Raw genomic sequence first — 23,273 nt, forward strand, 5'->3', positions numbered from 1 at the left:
TTTTCTTATTTTTCTTTTGGTTTGTAGAGACAAGGTTTCTCTGTGTAGCCCTGGCTCTCCTGGAATTCACTTTGTAGACCAGGCTGGCCTCGAACTCAGAGATCTACCTGCCTTTCCCTCCTGAGTGCTGGGATTAAAGGTATGTACCATCACCACCTGGCAGACTTATTTATAAAACCAAATGACACCTGTCCAGGATGGTACTTACACAGTGAACTGATCCTTCCCACATCAATCATTAATCAAGAAAATCAAGAAAATGCCTCACAGTACAACCTAATACAGGCAATTTCCAAATTGAAATGGTCTCTTCCTAAGTGACTCTAGTTTATGTCAAGATGATCAAAATGAACCAGCATTCTGGGCCCGATACTACCTGTGGGACACCAATTACATAATTGTACCCTCTTTAAGGTATGTGGAAAATGCCGAGCAGCTGACAATTCATGTATATTAATGTGAGCTAAGAAAACAGTCTCTAAAAAGGCAATAGGCCAGGCCAGGTGTGGTGGTGCATGCCTTTAATCCTAGCACTCAGGAGGCAGAGGCAGGAGGATCTCTGTGAGTTTGAAGCCAGCCTGGTATACATAGCAAGTTCTAGGACAGACAAGGCTACATAAAGGGGACACTGTCTTTTAAGCATACACACACACACACACATACACACACACACACACACAAATACATGCACACACCAAAAGGTAACAGAAGAGAGGGGTAGTGGTGCCCACCATGACTGGAGGGTGGGTGGAAGGCTATTGACTCTTCCATTACAGCCGGAGAGAGCAACCCTCTCTCTGTAGCCACTACCACCATCACCGGCTTCCCAACAACACTCATTCAGCTTTCTGTGCTCCTCCTCTGTGTTTATGACCTCAACTCTATTAATTCCCCCAGCCCAAGTATCATCCTTCCTAATCAAGGAGGTGGCTTAGAAGTCACTCCTGTTGAAATCGCTTCCTCTCCACATTCATCTTAGCACTGAGTAAGCATCTTATAATGACTGGTGACAGTGACTAAAAGGAATGCTGTCACTGGCTGCACACACTGACTGTCTGTTTATCTGACAAGTAATCACTGTGCTAGGAGGTCCCTATGCTCTCGGGGCTCTCGGCCCATTCTAGATAGAGGGCTTTCTCCACCTGGCACACAGAGGGCTCAACATTAATGTCAAGGGCATCATCTGGGAGTGATGAGGGCCTAGGGACACAGCAGGAAACAATGTGTTTCTGAAAGGGGAACGGGAGAGGATGGGAGAACAGGAGCTGGAGAGGATGCCTCCCAGAGGAGGAAGAGAGAATGTACAGGATGAGGAGGAAGTCTGCATGAAGGGGACACTTGGCCACCTGGAAGAGGGCACAGCATTAACAACAGCTGAAGGTTCATGAAAAACCCAGAACAGGAAGGAAGGAGTTTGGGGTACAAGGGTGGCAGGGACGGGGGTCGGGTGGGGGGCAAGTGGCAAATAATACTGGAAGCAAAGAATAGGAAGTGATCCCTTCTGGGAACGCCATGGATTGCCCAGAGTCACCTCCTTAGCATGTCAGGAAATCACATCAACTCGCTCAGCACATGGCTGGAGGTGAAGGGGGAAACACCATTCCTTCTGTACAAATAAAAGACCTATGGGCAGTTCTCACCAACGAGCCAGCCCAGGCCAGCCTGACCTTCCTGGCCGGCAACTGAGGGCCAGAGTTGATTGGCTACTTGGAAATCACAGCCACCACTTCCAACAGGGCTTCTGTGATGACAAGGGTCTTCAACTGCTCACCTTCTGGCACTACCCCGTGTCTAGTCCCCTCCGCTCTAGAAGTAAGCGGCTTCACCAGTGACGGCGTCCGCTACTTTCTGGTTAGCATCTCTTCGTGTACAGGTATTCCAGCTGCCAATGTGAGCATGGGTTTGAGCGCTCTTGAGATGTAGGCTCCCATTCTCCACTAATAAGGTAGCAGGGCAGTGACAAAGAAGTGTTACTAGAGGTTGGGGTTAGGGTTCGGTCTACGCAGTGCCTGCAAGGTTAGAGTTTGGTCCCCAGAATCCAGGTAGAGGAAAGCCAGACATGGTGGGTATCCACCTGTATGTAATCCCAGCATTTGGGAGGGAGAGAGGGAAAGCCCGGGGGAGGGGGAGTGGTGCTTGCTGGCCAGCATCACAGCCTAGGTGATGAGGTCTACCCAAGTGAGAGAACTTGTCTCAAAAAAGAGCAAAAACAAGAAAAGGTGAATGACACCCAAGATTGTCCTCTCACTTCTACACATATGTACAAAGCATGTACACACACCCACACCCACACCCACCCACCCACACACATGCACCCACATAACCTCCACAGTCATATATACAAAAGGAATGCCGACAGACAGCTAGCATTCTATAGCTCCCCACAATGCAGGAGTGAGCAGGGAGATTCCATTCGCTGAGCAAAGTGGTCAGGCATAGGTCTCACAGGGCATCCGAGAGAGGCCAGGAACTCTCTCCATTGTACTCTGTACTCATAGCCACACATGCATGTGAAGTGTTTGCCGTCCTAGGACTCAGAGCGCAGAGCTGAGAAGATTTTAAGTTTACATCAGAATCACAGCCCATCCTGAGTCACGAGTGGTCCAGCACACACAGGAAGACACAAGACTCTGCCTAGTGATCACTTTTATTAGCCAAGATCACTGCGGTGCTATGTTAGCCAGAGGGCAGCCTTAGTTGGTACAAATGAGTGAGCCAAGGAAGAAGCAAGGTGACCCCCTGGGGTCACATAGAAAATGAGCACTACACGAAATGCTAGGTTTTCCTAATTTATGACCAATATATGTCCAGGGTAGAAAAGTTGTAAGTGCAGTGGGGAGCAAGTTTTCCAGCCTCACCTCAGTCACCCAGCTTCCTTTTACTGAATGATCCATGTTCCCACTTTCCTGTGTATCACGCTGCGAAGATTCTATGCATAGTAAGCTTGTATGTGCACACAGATGAAACATACATGTATTCTCACATATATACAGATGATTATTCCTATGTACTTATAATAAAATGTAACTGGTAGCAAGTATAGCCACAGTTCTAGAACTTGATTGAACAAAATATTTTAAGATGGCTTTATGTCAGTTCACATTAACGAAGTCATTCTCCTTAGCCACCGTGTGACAGTCTCTTTTTTGTATTTAAGAGTGATTTCATAGTCAGGCATGAAATCTTTAATCAAGACAGCAGGGAGACAGGGAGACAGGGAGGCAGGGAGGCAGGGAGGCAGGGAGGCAGGGAGGCAGGGAGGCAGGGAGGCAGGGAAGGAGGAAGAAGAGAGGGGCAGAGAGAGGCAGAGGGGTAGAGGGACTGAGGGACAGGGGGGCAGGCAGAGACACAAACAGAGGCAGGTGGATTTTTGCAAGTCTGAGGCTAGTCTGGTCTATATAGCAAGTTCCAGGATAGCCAGAGCTACATAGTGAGACCCTGCCTCAAAAAATGCCTTTTATAACCCTTTGGATTTATAGCTGATTCTTCACTTATATAACCATACCGAATGTTCATCACTTCACATGTATAGGTCTATCTTTAGAATACATTCTTAGAGATACTATGAGGATACTTTAAGAGTCAAAAGGCATGCAAATTTTCAAGTTTCTTAGGTATTTACACACTATCCTCCCTGGGGATTCTGCAGTAAATCAGCACGTGTATCTGGCTCTGTCTCTGACCTCCTGTCTTGAGCTCTTCAGTTACTTTACAGCAGTACAGCTTTACCTGGTTACATATACATGAATATTTATTTAAATATAGAAAACCAGTCCTCTATTATTTGCTTTTTCTAAGAAAGCTTCTACCCTTGTTTTTAAAAATTTCACACATTTGTGCTCAAACACTAAGAGCTAACATGCAGATGTCTAGTGCTTTCTAGGTACCAAGCATCAGACTTGGCCTTTTAAAATCTATCCGCTCCTGCAATCACAATGTGCCTCTGAGACACACACACTATGAGCTGTGTTTTCAGAAGCAGGCACTGAGGTTAAGGCTGAGCAGAACACACCCATGACTACACACAGCCTGGTAGCTACAGTGCAAACCAAGAGTCCATCTGTCCAACCACGTGGCAATATTGCTATTTACATATGAGATTCATTTTTGTGATTTTTCTAACTTTTTTGTTCTTGAGACAGAGTCTAGATACAAAAGTTGGCCTTGAACTCATGATTCTCCTGCCTGTGCTCCCTCTGTTTTCTAACTTTTTGGCTTGAATGCTTAATTCATCTGATGTTCGGGATGTCTCATCTGCTGAAGCCAATAACTGGACCTCTGTGCTTTCCATTGGGCACCATTTTAACTACACTCCATAGGCTTTTTGAATAGTGTAATATGTGCATACCCAAGGTTACCATGATGTCCCCTTTGCTATTAGAAATCTTTGCTGTGTAAAACATAGAATTCATGTTTATAATGTCCAGGTTTTCCATTCAATACTATGTTGTGGCCTTCTATTTTTCAAGCAGAATATGTAATCTATTCTTAAATACTTTTATCTTTGTTAAACTGTCAATGGACTTCTTTTCCGGTAGAAAAAGTCACAGTGGATATTATTTCTGATTAGTTGTTATTGGAACACATTAACACCATCTCTCTCATACAGGAAGCTGAGGCAGGAGGAGTTCACATTTAAGGTCAGTCTGTGCTACACACTAAGGACTTGTCACAGAGCTAAAATAAACAAAAAGAGAACAAAAGGAAAAAAAAACCATAATTGATGTAATGGTGAAATTATTAGAATTAGTTTTTAGGTAACTTAGTAGGCTGGCTCTCGGGGTGAGGGGAGGTTTACCCTTCCATCCGAGGTCCTCTCCTTCTGCAGCCATGGTGCCTACCTGGGTCTCCTGAACCATCGCTGTTCCTTTCGCTCTCCCCGTCTTCCTGGCCATCTGCATTCTGCTGTGTGTGCTGCAGGCTCAGCTTGTGGCAGACCTCAAAGGCCTGCCCCACAGTCCGAACGATTCTCATAGCTTGACTCTGGGAAGGAAGAAAGAAAACAGTGAAGGATGCAGAGATTCCACAAGGACACACCAGACCGTTGTGGCTGAGGATGCGCAAGGTGATCAGAAACCTAGGCAGCCAGAGAAGGAAAAGAGGCAGAAATACCCAGCATCTCTCAGATGTACAGGGATTCTGGAAAGAGCACCTGTGTCACCCCAGTCCTCAGGCAATCGTCACCTGAAGACAGGTGCCAGAGGCAAGGGTTTCCATTCTGGACTTAGAACCTGACGTGGCCTCATTTGTCCCTTCCAGAGTAAAAGTAGTTCTGATCCTTCAGAATCTGTTGCCAGCTACTCTCAAATGTCCAATGAGCCCACCAAACTAGGAGGGACTCAGCCATCTTCAAATGTCAGGTTTCCTAGGAGCTTTCACAGATGGCACTCCATGGGGCAAGGCAAAGGCTACTGCAGAACCACCTGAAGACTGGCAGCCACACACACCCATGGTGGCCAGCAGAGAGCAGAGGCATGTCTCTCCCAGCCTTTCTCTAAGACATTATATACCCAGGTCTATCCACCAACTACACACAATGGGGAGAATCTCTTCAATCAATGGTATTAGAAAAAGTAAACATTCACACACAGAAGCATGATTTAAACTCCCACCTTACAACATATGCAGAAATTAACAAAATTACAACATATGTAATTAACACCTAATGATATATAAAGAAATTAATTCAAATGGATGAAAGGTTTAGGAATTGAAACCATTACTCAAAGAAATTAGGAATGAAGCTCCAGGGCCAGGTGTGAGCAATGATGTTCTGGGACATGGTGCAGCTCCTTTCTTGCTTTTATTCTGCTATTTAACTTCTTGCTTTAGGAGCCCAATAGGAGTTCTCCTAGTATTTCAGGATTCTACCACTTAGTAAGGAGAGGTAGGGAGGGCACAGAAACCTTCTCAGACCCAGCAGGCACACATTGGGGGAAAGGGAGGGTAGTCCCTGGATGTGGTCTCAAAGGTTTTCCACTGGTTTTAACCGGTTTGTATAATTTGATGATTAATTACCTCTCATCTGCTTTCAAGTATTAAAAAATGAAAAATATGTAAAATATCTTAGAGCCCAGAGTGAAGAAAGAAAGCCAAACATTTCTCCCTCATCAACTGTGGGCTACTTCACTAGACTTCACTTTAGGCTTACATGGAGCACTAGCCATGTTCTGAATGATCTGAGTTCGGGCGTGACTACTATGTACTGACACCATACAGTCTGCTGATTGTGTTCAAGGCCTACCCCCACCCAGGTGACATTACCAGTCAGGTAGGCTTTTCAGAACAAGGCAGCTGATACTGCATTGCTACACTAATGTCCAATGCTTTGGTAGGTCTAGGGGATGCTGCTGGGGTTGCCCTTTGATTCACTTATGCATCTCAGGATGTTGATATTTGTCTGTATCCCCCATATTATATTCATGAACTCCTTCCAAAAACATGAGAACCTGTACTTTGGAGGGCATGGTACCTAACAAATCAATGACAAGCATGACAACTTTCTACATCTCTCTTTACTACCACTCCTACCACTACTACTACTACTACTGCTACCACTACTACCACTACCACTACCACCACCACCACCACCACCACCACTCCTACCACTACTCTATTACTACTACTACTACTACTACTACTACTACCATTACTACTACTACCACTACTACTACTACTATTACTACTACTACTACTGGTAAATGATTTGAGAATTTCATACAATATATTTTGATCGTATTCACCTAAACTCTTCTCTTTAACTCTTCTCCACTCTACCCCATCTGCCTATCCCTCAGAACTTCATGCCTCCCTCCACTTCTGGAATAACCCATCAACTATAATTTGTGCTGTCCATACACTTCTGTGAGGCCATCCGGTGGAGTGCGGGCAACTTCATCAGGAGCTACACCTTTAAGGGAAGCTGACTGTCTCTGCCCTAGAAACCATAAATTGACCCTACTTCCTCAATTAGAGGTGGGCTCACAGACCCCTCCCACTCACAGACTCCTCCCACTCTTCATTAGAACACTGACTGCCTTAACTATGGGTAGGGCATGCAGGTAACTACAGCTGCTGTGGGTTCGTGAGTGCATCTGCATCACTTTCGACTGTAAAGATGCTCCCTGGACGGAAGGATGGATGAGGAAGCTCAACCCTCAGGTGAAAAGAAGGCATACTCCAGCCTCAGTGATGACCCTGTGCCCATCTTCTGGTTTCCTCCCTAACTCCTTTCTGCAAAGAATAACAGGCTGCCCATCTGTGATGGTCTGTACACGCTCAGCTCAGGGAGTGGCACTATTAGAAGGTATGGCCCTGTTGGAGTAAGTATGTCACTGTGTGTGTTGGCTTTAAGACCCTCATCCTAGCTGCCTGGAAGCCAGTGTTCTGCTAGCTGCCTTTAGATGAACTGTCAGCTCCTCCTGCACTATGCCTGCCTGGATGCTGCCATGTTCCCTCCTTGATGTTAATGGACGGAACCTCTGAACCTGTAAGCCAGCCCCAATTAAATGTCATCCTTATAAGAGTTGCTTTGGTCACGGTGTCTGGTCACAGTGGTAAAACCCTAACTAAGAGACTATGGCTTCTCAATGGCAAACGGTAAATGGCAAAGCTCATTTACCAAGTCACTGCACATATGGGCTTTCTTCTGCCTGCCGATGTCCCTTGCATGGAAGATTTCACTCCCCCTCCCCAGCTAACTTTTGCAGACTTTCCTCTTCCAGACCTCTTTACATGAGGCAGAAAAGCTAAATAAACATGGATAAGACTAAGTAATATGTAAAGACTAAGGGCTTAATTTTGTGACTTTCTTATATAAATTAACCCAGAAATCTCATTCTGAGTAAATATTTTCAAGGACTGGGTCAGTTTTTTCCATAGTTCCCAGAGTACAAACTCAGTTTCCCTCTTTAAGATACAGGCACACAGGAAACAAAGTTCACTCCCGGGTGTGTTGCTATAAACTTTCAAATTTTCCCAAGAAAGACATGGTACAGCTTCCATCACCTCTGTAAATCACAGGCATTTCCATTAACTAGCTTTTAAGGTATTAAATTTTTAAAGCTCCATAAACATGTCCTTGGACCATGAGATTAGATAGGTGCAGGGGTAGGATTTATAAACTTAGTTTTGGATTTATATCAGAGGCTGAGGTGGGTGGGAAAGGCCTTTATGGAGGATTTCTATCTCTCATGTATCCCTGGCTGATAATGGATGGTGCTCAGAACTGAGCTTGGAAAGCCTCAGAACTCTGGCTCACTCTACCTTCTGCCACCTTCAACAAGTACAGAGGTGTGGCCACATCTACAGGCCCAGCTGTTTAGAAGCCCAAAATGGCTGTAAAGGGTGCACGCTGGTTTGAATGCTCCATACATACAGTACTTTGACATGGGAGTGCATCTTCTAGAATCAACAACTGACTCTGAGCTCTATTTGATTCCCTTGAAAATGAAGAACGTACTGGGCATGCCTTCCCCCATGTTGGAAGGGGCACGTCCCCTCAGCCTCTGATGTCATCTATCCTTCCCTTATCAGAGTTCTCCCATTTAAGGTTCTCTAGGCCACTGAGGATGTAAATTAACAGTACGTGTCTCTCACTGCATCTCACTGCATGGGGAATTGGTATGCCAGGTACTGCATGGGGAATTGGTATGCCAGGAATGTATAAGACACCTCCCACAGGGCTCACATACAGTGGCGCTCAAGAAATGCATTATTTTGGCAGGTGTAGTGTCATATTCCTATAATCCCAGTGGCTGCGAGGAAGAGGCAGGAGGATTAGGAGTTCAAAGCCACCCTCGGTTATACATCCAGTCCTTGTCTCGACTCAATGGGGATGACTTGAGTCTGATCTCAAGGACTCACTGTGGAAGGAGAGAACCAATTCCTGCAAGCTGTCTGCTGACTTCCACATGCATATCATGGTGGGTATGTGTGCATGCACGCATGCATGGGTGCACACACACACACACACACACACACACACACACACACACAAATAAATAAATAATGCAATAGAAATAAAAACCTTTATTCTGATTATAAAAATCATTGCATGAAAAGATGAGTCAGGAAAATGTTAGATCTCAATAGGCTGGGACTTTTTTTTTTTTAATCAATAACAGAAATATGAAGAATCTCTTTTTCTATGTATATCCTAGGGCCAAAAGGGCAGTAGCCACTGTCTCTTCCCATATCATAGGAGGAAAACCCATTAGGGCGAACGCACCTCAGCTCCGAGCTAGCCAAATGGCTTCTGTGCAGGAAGAAGTGGGTGACTACAACTTGGAGATGTGCACAGTTGGTGTCAAATGACTTCATTTCAGTTTCTCTCATTCTTCTTTAAATAAAGGCTATGTTCCACTCACAGTAAAAGGACATGGTGGCATATCAGATGAGAAGCCCAGATGTCATGTGGTGACCTAGTGCATAGCAAACCAGCCTGTCCGCTCTGTGGAATAACTCTATAACTCTGCAGGTATGTAGTCTTTCCCATTCACCACTCTGAGGGTCAGAAGCAGCTAGGTAGCTTCCAACACTACTCATCAATGGCTATATTGAGCCTAGACGCCCCTTGACCTTTAAGACTTTCCTCTGTCAGTACTGAAAAGTCTTTTTAGAGGACTTTATAAGAAGGTCTTGGTAGTAGAACAATTAAGAGAAGCCAGCCAGCAGGGGCAGTGTGCACCTAGCAGAGACTGATCCTCTCACAGACACTCTGTACACACAGCCCTGTGGGTTCCTTTCTATAGGCTAACCCCACTCATTTAAGTCAGAAAACTGGTCCTGTTTGCAGGAGCCATCCATGCTGGGGCTTAGTAGTAGGCCATGTCTGAACCTAAGAGGGAGAACTTGGTTAAAGAGAAGCTTTAAAACGAACTCTTTCAGAGGCTGCCACCGAATACTTTAGGTCTCCTGGGTCACATGGAAGCTGCTGCCCGGATCTCATGACATTTGGAAATCAAAGCAGAAGTTTAAAGATTACAGGCACTCATGCACACGGCGGAGTCAGCAAGTGGACTATTAGGAAGATTGCCTTTTCCAGCTTTCAGAGATCTGGCTACTCTCTGGGATTTACTAGATTGGGAGAGAGAGAGAGAGGGAAAAAAAAAAGCATCATTATGCCGCATGATTTTTGTACAAATCCAGCTTAGTTTTACATAATCCCCTGAAAGTGCTGGGTGGCACACGGACCAGATCTTCCTGCCCAGCAGCCAATTTCTCTTAGCTCAAAGCATGTGTGGCCTCGTGGTTATCGAGATTAGCTTGGATACAGCTCCTTTGATGTTTTCAGAGCTGGAAAGGAATACCTAGCCTCAGAGTGGCTCTCAGTGGCACAGGGAGAGCACTGACACTTGTTAGAAGTGCCAATTACAGGCAATTTGGTGAAAACAGGCCTGCAAAGGAAGAGACATCGGAACGATACGCTTCTGCTCCCAGCACACCCTATTCCTTTAAATCAACTCTCTATCCTCTTGAAAAAAATCCTTCTCTCAACCTAGCACACCTCTCGTCCTCGTACACAAACCAAGTCAAGATGCAACGGATAGCTATTCTGCTCATTATGCCTAACGTGGGCTCCAACATGGTGGGTGTTCATATTTGACAAAATGTGCTGCAATGGCTACGAAGACACTACTCTCTGTAACCCGTGCTATCTGCTAAAAAGCACACAAAGGCTGGTATAGTCTACTGGTATTGGCTTTGGGAAGACAGAAGTCAAATGTTGATTCCCATACTTGATTGGTAGTCTACAGAAAAGTCATTTAAAAGACCATTTCATTCTCTTAGTCTAAGCGAGCCTGTTACTTGTTGGCTGTGCACACTGGGGAATCTTTGCAGTGCAGTGTATATGTAGAGCATGGTTTGATTTGTCAGATCCTAAAGTTGATTTGATAACTGTTGGCGCTCTTGGGAATTTTACTGCCTGGACAAAGCTCTCTTGTTTACAGCTTGTGGAGATGATTAAAGAGCCTCCAGATGAGCAAGGAAAGCACAGAACGAAAGCATAAAGTGCAAGGTGCACAGGAGATGGAGAGATGATGGAGCTGCTCACAAGGCAAAAAAGAAGAGCGAGTGTGTACTCTGTCAAGAAGCTTGGCTATGGCCCACCATCCTTCTTCTCTGCTTTGTGTATACCCAGTTCTTTATCTTCTGGGCACTGGGGATTGGTCTTCCAAGTACTTCTGAGTTCTGGGGAATTGACTTCCATGTAGTCAGTCATGGAAAGAATTTTATTAAGTCTCATCTGCCACAGCAATAAAATAGTGCTTTCATGTGGAACTCAACTACCTCAGAATCTTAACAAAAACAGAACTGAATACCATGTCTCTTTAATGCATTGCTTAAAGGTATCTCAGGAAGGAGTCATGGAGAGAGCCCAGCTGGTAAAGAATTTGCCACCTAAGCTTGAGGGCCCTGAGTTTGAGTCCCAGAATATACAAATAAACACACACACATACACACACACACACACACACACACACAAAGACTCTCTCTCTCTCTTTCTCTCTCTTTCTCTCTCTCTCTTTCTCTCTTTCTCTCTCTCTCCTTCTCTCTGTGGGTGGGAAAGTGAAGGAGTGGGAGAGAACATGAACATGAGGCATGGTGGCCCAAGTTCATGTTGAGTTTTAGTCCTGGGGCAATGGAGACAGGCGTATCCTTGGGGCTCACTGGCCAGCTAGCCTAGCCTACGTTCCAGGCTAAGGAAGAGACTCTGTTTCAGAAAACAAACTGGATGGCATCTGAGGAATGACACCAAAGTTGACCTCTGGCCTCTGCATGAACATAAACACTTCCCCATACATGCAAAATAAAATAAAGGTACCTTTAGCTTAGAGTTATTGAATGACTATAAACTGAAGCATGAATATGTTTATATGTGGACCTCTGTATGTAAGGTGCTAAGGGTTTGAAATGATAATTGGGTCAGGTTTTTTTTTTTTGTCTACCACACTGTTGACGGCTTGATTATTGTCTGAGGGGCTGCCTCAGACAATAAATGATTGCCTGGTTTAGAAGTTTACTTCTAACGTGGATCTGACTTTCAACACGGACAGGAGATAACGGATCACAGAGTTTCCAAGACTAAGCTGTAATCTCAGTACTGTCTGTAAGAGCAAAGGACAACGTAACTCACCTTTCCAAGTGTCACTAGCCTATGACTGCCATCACCCTTCCAAATCTATGGTAAACTCTAAACGACAGTTCAGCTTTATAGCTGGGGACCCCAGTTTGTTGACAAGAGCATGACAAGATGGGGCAATGTCTTACCCAAGCCAACTGAACTGTGACTGAAGGAAAGAAAAAAAAAAAGATGATTTCAAGATGCTGCCTTTGCAGTTGGTCGAGCTCCCCACAGCTCCTGCTAATCACTACCAGCGCCTGGGCTGATGTGCTAATACGGACAGCCATGTGCACAGAATGCACCCTCCTGGGGCTGTGAAGAAATGACAGGAGGCTGACATCCACACTGCAGGAGAGGTAGAGAGCAGGCAAGAAGATGGCTCAAGATGGGAACAGCCCTGTGAATGACACTCTCATCATATCGCCCGAGGAGAAGGGAGGCCCAGAAAACACTAGGTGATTAGAGAGTCTTCATCAGGAGGTCACACCCTGTCCTAGCACGGGTGGGAAGGGTGCTAGGACCTCTTTGCCCCAATCTGCATGCAGAATTCGCTCCTTAAAGATCATCAGCGCCAATCCACCGCACACACAACAACCAGCATTCCTAACACGCTTTGCATCTTATCAGATGGCCGGAGAGACTCCTGGCGTTTCGTGCTTCGTGCCACTGGACGAGTGGTCACAGCCCTGAACTGGGAAGCCTAGCTCTAACCTCAGTGGCATTATCCATTGACTATGTGACCATGGGTAATTTAGTATCCTGGGTCCTTACTTTTGCCAGTTGTCAAGAGGGGGCAAAGCATTGTTCACCATGTAGACACGAGTGGAGGTCCAGGTGGAGGGGGATCTATGCCACATTGATTTGGGGCACTCTGAGAAAGGAGTTTTATATCTAAGTGGTGATAACACTAAATGACACTACAGACTGGCCTCGGAGAAGGACCAAGGCTACAACTTAGATAATTCATTCTTTCATATTCTTTCTCTCTCTCTCTCTCTCATTCTCTCTCTCTCTCTCTCTCTCTTTCTCTCTATTTCTCTCTCCCTCTCTCCCTCTCTCTCTCTCCCTCTCTCCCTCTCTCCCTCTCTCCCTCTCCTTCTCTCCCATTCCCTCCCTCCCTCCCTCCTTCCCTCATCCCTCTTGGGTCTACTTGGCTTCCCATCAATGGGTCTCTAATGGGACTCTACTAGTCCACAAACATCCTTGCAAGACACGTTTCTACAGGGTCTATAGCCCTTTCTCCCCCATCTCTTAAGTATACCTATGAATTGTCAATTAAAACTCCTTCCTAAGCTATTATCTCCTGAATCCAGAAGTGCTTTGTAAGAAAGTTAAACCCTTATTGCGAGGCCAACCAGGATGGCGTGCAAAGCCTTCCAGACACATTCCCTACCCCTCCCGAGTTGGGTTTCCTTTGTTGAACAATTCTTTGCTTTTTCCTGGCTTGGAAGCTGGTCCTCCCGTCTAGAGTTCAGAAGCAACAGAGCTCACAGTCCAGGCAGCCTGGAAAGAATTCTTTTCGCTGCATGGCTGCAGGCCAGCATAGGGCCTGAGAACCAACCCCACCAAGAGCCACAGACTCAGCAGGTAAGGGCTAAAAGAATTCAGAAAACAGAAGAGCCAGAGAACGAGGTCCAGCTCTGAGAGTTGTGAGATGTGAAAAAAAAAATCCAATGTGAAGGGAGGCAGAGGACTTGTCTTGGGGCAGCAGGAACTTGATTCAATGCCTAACTCCAAGAGCCACATTTGAGGTAGAGGCCATTCTTACTCTGGTTTGGCAGCAGGTCACCCCAACTTGCCTGTGCCACTAGGTCCCATAGCAAGGCAGAGACAGCCCAGGGTCACCTTCACTTAGGCTTCTTGTACAAAATTCCTTTGTTCTGCATGTTTCCTTGGCTCTAACTGCTACCCTTTAAGGAGAACTTTGCGAGTCACGTAGGGTGCGCTAACATGAAATGAAGATGCAAAGTTTTGTTTTGCGTTGACCTTCCTCTTATATACACATTATAAAGATTTAATGAGAAAAACAATGGATGCACTTGGTAAATGACTACATGTTATTTAGAATTCAAATCTGTCATTACTGTACTGGTGAGAACTCAATGAGAAAGGGGAGTTTCACTCATGGGTGGCAGGCCAGACAACGCTACAGACTGTCCAAGTTACATCCTTCAGGGACACTTTGAATCCCCTTCCTCCCTTTTCAGAGCCTTTCGCCTTCCTGGGCTCTATTCGAGTCCCTCTTCAGTGACGAGGGCTGATTTTCTCTCCTCCTTCCTGCTCCAGTCCCCATCAGTCTGCTCATACGCAGCCGGCTGTGGCCTCCCTTTCATCTGTATGGTTATATAAAAGTTAAGTCTGGCAATGGATCCCCCTTCTCATCAAAGAGGCTACTTCTTGTTTCCTACTGCTGCACTTCTTCTCAGTTCTAGTACTTTCTAGCCCATTCAAGGATGTATCTTAAAGGGGCCGGAGAGCTGGAAATGTAGCTCAATGATAGACCCTTGGTATAAGGTTCTAAACTCCATCTCCAGTATAATAATCAATCAATCAATGCAAGGCCTGAAAACAGAGTGGGTTAGGGCACAAATTTCCTTAGAGGGTATGGCTAATTAGCAATATATAATTCTCTGCATGATAAGACACCTGTACAATATGAGTGTGATGGTTTGATTTGGTAATTCTTGACTATATAGTAGTGCAAAATCTACCTACCTATCTACCTATCTACCTACCTACCTACCTACCTACCTACTTATCTATCTATCTATCTATCTATCTATCTATCTATCTATCTATCTATCTATCTGACATTGTACTTCAAAATTTGATCTTTTCCTAGATTCATAGTATACAGTAAGAAATGCTTGTGATACTAGGTAATGTCAGCAAGCAAAAACTCCTAGAAATGACCCATAAAGTACTGTGGTACTGAGCAATCATGTATGCTATGTTGGATATATTAAATACATTTTCAACTTATAATATTTTCAATTTAAGATGAGTATATTATGAAATAGCTCCCATCATATGTCAGGAAACATTTGTATTTGTAAAGTTTGGCCTCGTCAGGTACTGTTCCCTTTTGATAATGACAAAGTACCTACAAATCTATGAAAGAAGGCTTAAAGCATTAGATAGGATGTGCGGGAAGGGCACTGGAAGTTTCCCAAGAAGTCAGACTTACTTAATGCTTTCTCTCTAGAAGAGTAGATCTGTGGGGCCTTAGAAATGCCGCAGTGCTTTCCACAGCTTTTTCTGAAGGAAAATAGTTTCCAGGATACTAACATATACTGTATTTTAAAAAAAAAAAAAGGTTCTGTAGCCAAGTCAGTTTGTGAAATGCTAGACTAAAGAAGTTAAGGGGTTTCTTTAACTTCAGGGCCTCTCGGAAACTTACATACAGTAATTTTAACATGAAAATTTTTAGATGATAAATGTTAAAAAATGCATTTATTTTTAGAAAATGTTGGTTTTAGAGCATCAGAGAAAGCAGGAAGGGAACCAGACAGGATGCCTGGAATGAAGATGACAGAAGTACATTATGTCCATGTATGGAAATGTCATGATAAATCTCATTATTATGCATAATTGTATAATTGCTATATGCTAACAAGACATTTTTTTAAAAGAAAATGATAATTTTGTCTACCCTCAATATATCTTCAAAGAAGCCGAGGCTTAATGGTGTGGCAATCGGCTTACCATCATTCTGGACTACCATAAGAGGGTAGACTAAGTTCTAGATTTTCTACTCTCCAGGGAGGCATCCGAAATTCTAGTTTTGTGTGTCAGGCTCATAGAGAAATGGCAGAGAAAAGGGACACCTCTACAGAAGTATAAAAATTACATTCACTCAGTGTCAATATTGCCATATTAAAATACTTTCCCTTGACAACTACCATCATACCCTATCCTAAGCTGATTTACATGCAAGATTGGGGTGAAGGGTCACCCTAGCTAATGTTTCTTTCCTACTGTGAGCTAAAGTCAGCATCACTGCTGGTCCTGTTTATCTGGTCCTCTGTCAAAAGACAATCAACCAATCAATGGACTAAGTATAAAGTTCAGGCGACTCTAACATCAAAGAGGGTTTCATCATACAGGAGTAATGACAGATGGCTAACTAGGTCTGGTATTAAAACATCTACCTCTAAACCTTCCACAGGGAGACAAGTCAATGACAGAGATGTGCTGGGCCCATAAGAGAGAAACAGCAAGAGGATGGAAGGCAGCTCTTTTACCTTCTTCTTGGATTTAAAGACGTTACATCTGAAGATATTGCTGGCACCATCTCGAGCGATATAGCTGAAGATTTTTAAGTCTTGGGAGTCATGAGAGACGTAGAAGATCCTGGAGAAAGAGCAACAGAAAGACACACTGAATGTGGCATTCTCATGTCAACAGGAAACCTCTGTCCAAGGGAGGCTGAAGCTGAGCTGTCAAAAGAAGTCCTTTCCCTGTGGGATCAAAAAGCCACTATGCAGGAGGCACTTTCCACAGGCTCTACAAACATGGCTGCCCTCATGAGTGACTTCCGGGTGTACAAGAGCAGCTTTGGTAGGGTGTGGAAACCACATTATTACTGACTTCCTCCAGAGGTGGCAAACCTATTTTGGTAAGTTGTCTGTTGGAAGGAGAAAAAAAATGCTCCCATCTTTTGCCTGAGCAAATAATCTATATTAAACCTAGAGCAATATACACAAGTTTTCTGAGACCTGCTCACATTTATTCCCAAGGAAGTTAATTGGAAAATTAACAATCATGACCGTGTTGGGAAATCAAAGGACATTTGCATTATTATAGATCTCCTGGTGATAGTGATTCCATCTCCCACGCCCTCTACATGAACCAGGTTCCTACATGAAACCTCACGAGTCTTTGAAAACACAAGTAACCAGGTACCATTCCAGCAACAGGGCACTGGGGAACTCCTGAGCTCAAAAGGCTTATGTGTAGATATTGGTGCACAACTAAAATATGCAGAGATAGGAAATCCAGCGGAGTAAGGGACAGAGTATAGTGGAGGTTGCTGTCTTAGGAAAGATGGACAAGCAACGTCACAGGGATATGAAGCCCGAGGTGACATGTTCAATGCAGTCACAGAGATTGCTGGGCAAAATCTGTGCAAAAACTACAGGACGAGGACACAGAAAGAATACAAGCCCCACGGAGCACAGAAGGTGCCAGAAGGGCTTGAAAAAGGACCAGTTGTGGTTCAAGCTAATCTGGTGGCTGGACCCATAGAATCCCCTTAGCCTTCTAAATATACCAAACTGTATCCCTATCAATGGAATAAGCATGCCAACAGCTGAGCCTCAGTTTCTCCTAAGTGTACTCCAGGTCCATGCTGCTATTCCTCTAGACACCCTCCCTCCTGAAGACTCTCAGGTTTCTCACACTCACTGCCTTATACCTGAACTCGCCATCAACCCCCTCCCGTCATTCTCTTCCACCCAGCCTTGACGGCACAGCATCCACTCCAGGTAGAAATTCAGGGAACAGCCTTTTCTGTCTTTTCTCCACCGCTGCCAGTACCCATTCCTCATGATCAACTTCCTCAGGACACCTTCCCAGTTTATCTCTACATTTGATTTTTCTCGTCTTCCCAGTCTGCTTTTGTTCTCAGTCATCTGGATTGTCGTAATATCTTCCTCCCCGCCCTGATGTGTCTCTTTATTTCGTACCTTACCGCCATCCCGTTCTTACAGCACCAGCAGTGATCGTTTCAAAAACATGTTACACTCCACTATTTTTATCCTAAAACCATCTAAAGGCTTCCTCCTGCCCGCAGGACAAAGCCCAAACCCCTTAGCATGGAGGATCTGCCCTGTTGGCATCTCATTCCAGAGTCCTGACTTACCCAGGTCTACAGAGCTAGTCTAATCCCTAGGGACACCCTGGGGATCCTTTAAGACTTGGATCAGAGAAACCTTCTCTTCCCCTCAGTGGTCTGAGCTGCTCAAACCCCTGTGGCTCATTTGTGTCATAACATGTACCACGCTATGACATTTGTACAGAAGCTCTTTGAAGAACTAAGGACCCCACCTTGGCATTCCCAGGGCCAGCACAGTGACTGGCACGTGAGAGACAGGCATTCCCACTGTCATTAATGAGAGCCTATAATGTAGTCTGCTCAGCTACTCTTTATCCCTGCGGGAAGTCAGGCCCAGTTAGTTCAGATGCCTTGCTCATAAAACTCCTTTGATCAAGTTTTTAATTTATTATGTAATAACCCTAAGGACCAAGAACTGGATTGAAAACTGATACAGCAAAGATGAATGTGAACCAGCATGCCAGCAAGACAGTGATGCGGGAGCAGTGTGGAGCTAAGGTAATGTAACCTTAATAGACGAAGGTCCTCTTCAGAGCATCTGGTAACAACCTCTGCATGGAAGCTGCTGCTCCATTTTGGACTGTAGCTTTCTGGCGACCACTCTGCTAGCTGTAGCGGAGTTCATGTCGAAGTGTCATGTGTTGTTATAAAAGGTAAGCAATCTCTATGTAGCCAAAAATAATTATTTGGTTAATACAGGAAACTTTCTAGCAGCAGAACCAAGGACTAAGGAAGTTTCCCACCACAGCTCATTCCTCGGCAAATGACCACGTCTAGAAGGCAGAAGCTCAGCTGTAGACCTCTAGATGCAGAAATACCAAGACCTCATTCTCCATCACCTGGTTTGCTGAAGAACTGTGGACAAAGGGGTGGTCAAAACAGGGGAGGGAGGAGAAATGTATTTCAGGAATTTGCCTCCTCCCCTCTTCTCCCTCTGTCTTTATCTTTATTCTTAAGACTAGGATTGCTCTGAACCTGCTTTCCCAAAGTGTCCTGGTCAGCGTTCTTACCCTTCATCATAATAAGGCTGGGATGCTAAAGTAGTAATGATTCTAAGGCTTGCAAGGCTCTGTTTCCTCTTCAAATGCAAAGATCTCTTGCTTTCCTTTCATTATATGCACAGGATTATAATGGTCACTATTTAAAATAACAGTGAACCTGTACAGAATCTTACATCCATACACTTTCCACTGTGAGTGAGATCTACACAGTATTTTGGATAAACTATATTTGGTATTAATCTTCATGTAGGACTTCAGTAGACAAAACTAATAAAAACCCACAAGACCCACCACCAAGACCTCCCCCTCCCCTTCTTGGACTAATAATCTATAGGCACACCTGTGTTTCTGTTAAGGATGATGGTCATAGAATAAAATAGAATTTCAGATTAAAACATCATCATCATCATCATTATCAACAACAACAACAACAACAAGAAAAACCCAACAATCTTAAGGACAACAGGCTTGAAACCCAACATCTTTGCCAGTCAAGATTTGTCAATGATAGGTAGTTCATCTACCTGGAAATGTTACCTTATGTTGATTGGAAATCTACCACAGGAATTCAGTGAAGGAAAATGGGTACAAACATTGGCCCTAGGGTAGGACAGACTTAGATTTCACAGGCACTGTGGTTGACTGGCTACAAGGATTCCTTGCTTAGCCACATCTCCTCCCTGCTCTGGCTCCTTGCTCTGTAGCTGTGAAGTGGGGCAGGTCACCCTGCTGATCCTCATTCACAGAGGTTAAAGGAGGGATGCAGGGACTAACTTACAAAGAGGTTGATAAGCAGCAGCTGTTCAGACTACATCCATATTTGCCACCGTGGTTCCCTTCTCTGGGACCTTAACTAAACCTTCTCCCCAGCTGGCAATGACTTCAAAACTACATATCCCCAACTACCTCATTTATATTTATTTTGTTAATTCCTTTTTAGAACTAAACATTTCCTCTTCCTTTAGTAGTTCAACCACCCATTTCCAGATCTCTTATTGCTCTGGTTGGATTAAAACTGTGCAAAGAATATGAACTTTGGGGTGAGAAAGATCCAGGATCAAGTCATAGGTCTGCTACTTCCTAGCTGTTGGACTTAGGCAAGACACTTAAATGATACAACCTTGTGTTCCAGCGTCCAAAATAATGACTTCTATCTGGCACTATCTTAAGTATTCACATATGTATACTACATTTAACCTGACGCGTAACACACAATGCATGATTTGCTCAGTAAACAGGAGTACTGCCCTTCCTTGTTAACCTTTTCTGTACATATAGCAATTTGCCATTGACTCCTTGAAATGCAGTTCACAAAACCAAATCCACTTTCATAAAGCCATCTAACATCACAGAGAATATCTTATGATGAATATTTGCTGAGTCTACGAGCTGAACTTTCATCAGAGTATCTCTGTTTTCTCTTTAGTTACAGCTCACACTGTGGTCAACTCACAGCTTCAAAGCTTTGCACATTTGCTGTGAGGCAGGCTTCCGAGCTCATCTGGTACCTGGCTTCTAGGATTGGCTCCTAATGGTCACTGTTTCCTCTTCCAACCTTTCATGGGCCATCTGCTCAACTCCATCTTCCAGATTCTGTCTACGGGTAATGACAAATCCACTCTTTACCATGCTTGGACCTAAATGTCCCCTCTTTAAAAGGCAGGATATTTTCTTATAACCTCATCTATATGCTGCACAAGTTACAAAGACAACCAAATGGTTATTTTGGAATCATGGTCTTCAGGATACAAGGGACTAAAGTCTGGTCACACTGAGAGGAGATGCCTTACTTCCTTGTATATATATGTCTATACATGTCTATACATGTACATATATATGTGTGTATATAAATATAATATATAATATACTATATATTATAAATATTATTTACATATATTATATACTAATATATTTGTATATAATATATCACATGTATATTATATACACATTCTAAATCATATATGTTCTAGTGTTCCTAACATGAAGATCAGTTTTCTACTTGACAGAAGGAGGAAAAAACAGAAGAGAGCCTCCAGAATCACATGAGTAAATTCTTTATAAATCTCTCTGTGTGTGTGTATGTGTGTATACACACATGCACACTCACGCGTGTGTTCTTGTGTGCATGCCTACATATGTATGTGTATACATATATTCATAGACACATACTCATTTTGTTGCCTCTGTTTCCTATAGAACCTTGACTAATAGAGTGACATTCCTCAGTGTGTTAGCATCTTTCCTCTAGTGCCTCTCGTCTTCACTGAGTCCGCTGAGTTTACATGGCTGCACAGAATGTGGAAAGCCTTAAGCTCCCTGCCAGGTTTCCTGTCAGTTCTGTGTTTAGGCTCCCTCCTCCCCATCCCAGACTCAAAGAGAAGCCTCCACCCTCTTCCTGGTCTCGCCTTACCCTCACCCAGGTCTCATCCAGCCATCCCAACCCTGCCATAAGCACAGACCCTGAGGCCAGTGCTCTAGAGGTGCCAAGAGCCTTGGAATAGACTCGGTTCCTTCCCTCAGTCTCCATTCTAAATCTTTGAAATGATAATAGTAGAAAGATTGTTTAGTGTGGCAATAATGTCCGTATTAGACAATGACAAGTAGTGGTAGTCCGTGTTGTACAAATATTTTAAAACTGTGGAAGTAAGCCTAGAAATATCAAATGAAGTACAAAGAAACATTCTCTGCTGTCCCCATATCACTACCTTTAGAGGTAGGACAAGATAGCTCAAATACAGAACTGTATTAGTCTGTTTTTCATTAATATAATGAGATCCCTATGGCGACACAGTCTCGAGGTTGGAAATCTAAACAGCACAGTATATGATCTGGTAAGGGGTCCCCTCTGGCTGCATGACCAGAGTAGAAAAGATGCGTACCTCTGCATGTCTTCTGGTCTCTCTCCCTCTCCTTATCAAGCACCTTATGAACTTTATGCTAAGGGGTTCTACCCTCTTGATCTGATCTGACCTAATCTAATCATTTTCTAAAACCCCATCCCTAAACATTATTGACAGTTAAGTTTTCAATCAATAACACTAATGCAGTATTTTAGAGATCAAACCTCTGCTAGAGTTTGGGGTGGGTTGAGTCAATGACAAATCTCATTCAGGTCAACAGAGACTTTTCTCTTGAGGTTCTGTAAGACATGGGCACTCCCAACTCAGAAAGGCATCCCATAGGACAGAGGAGAATGAAAGCCCAGGGGAAGAAATAAGAGATAACATAACCTATAGTTGGTGGAGACATAATCAAGTCATCTTCTTAAGGGAAATCTCAGGGACAAGTAAGTATGAGGTGAAACACTGCAAACCAGAAAACAGCTCCAGACCAGGTGGGTGATGTTTGACTATGACGAGGGAGATCCTTACAACTGGACGCTCAACTATGACTAGGGGGATCCTTACAGCTTGACTCTTAACTATGAAGAGGGGGATGATCCTTACAGGTTGGCTCTGAACTCAGGAGCAACAACTCCTTAAACATCTCAGAGGAGTTTGGCGACCCATCCTCCAATTGGATGTGCTATCCTTGGAAGACCCTGGAAAGAGTTCGGAACAGGTGCTGGGTGGAAGAGGGGCCAGCATGCCCTGTGCTTTGCCAACAGAACATACAGAGAATCTGCAGGAAGGAACACAGCCCTCACCCCCACCCTCAGACACTGCCTGGATACGGGCTGTCTTTTTCTCTTCCCACACAGTGTTACAGCGTCAGTACACTTCCAGATGCCCGCCCTGGGTTGTCTCACACTCTCTCCCATGCCGCTTATTAATTGTTAGCCTAATCTTAGGATAACATTGACCTTCCTCTGCATTGATCATTTTTCTCTCTTATCACTGGCTTGGTCTGCTTATCTTTTTCCTTCTCCTGGACTTTAATGGTGCTCATTATCATTTTGGCTGCTTTTCTTTCATTAGCAGTTACTTTCATTTCCATCGTTTTCATCCCTTGTGCTCAAAACAGAAGCAGGATTTCCTCAGATTTTGCTTTCTCGGGGCTGCTATTTGGCATGAAGTGTGTGTGTGTGTGGGGGGGATGCGGGGAGAAGGGGATCAACCCCAGCAATGACACCCACAAGTTCCTCATAGAATTTTCATAGGATATTGTGACATTGTCACCTGCTACAGTATCCTGTAGAAGGAAGTCTCACATCCCAGACCTGGAAGAAACTTTTGGCAGACAGGCTCATTTTCCTTAGTTGCCTTAACCGCAGGCATAGAAATGCAAACCCAGAGATGGTTTATAAGGTCCCCTCAAGGAATAAATAGATAAGCATCTCTGCTACTGTTGCAAAATATCTACTGTGCAC

The 23,273-nt window shown here is 44.2% G+C and overlaps 1 protein-coding gene across 4 annotated transcripts in view; it reads right to left on the minus strand.

The window, feature by feature from the left end:
- The window catches only part of LOC116103215 (carboxyl-terminal PDZ ligand of neuronal nitric oxide synthase protein-like), a 301,440-nt gene that overhangs the window by 36,244 nt on the left and 241,923 nt on the right, over positions 1 to 23,273 (minus strand). For all 4 annotated transcript variants that reach the window (XM_031388845.1, XM_031388836.1, XM_031388856.1 and 1 more), the window contains 2 exons: positions 16,372 to 16,480; positions 4,842 to 4,983 (listed from right to left, as the gene is read on the minus strand). In XM_031388845.1, the coding sequence (XP_031244705.1) occupies positions 4,842 to 4,983; positions 16,372 to 16,480 (251 nt within the window). The remainder of the gene's footprint in view (positions 1 to 4,841; positions 4,984 to 16,371; positions 16,481 to 23,273) is intronic.

Source organism: Mastomys coucha, unplaced genomic scaffold (assembly GCF_008632895.1).
Source record: "Mastomys coucha isolate ucsf_1 unplaced genomic scaffold, UCSF_Mcou_1 pScaffold1, whole genome shotgun sequence".
NCBI lineage: Eukaryota > Metazoa > Chordata > Mammalia > Rodentia > Muridae > Mastomys > Mastomys coucha.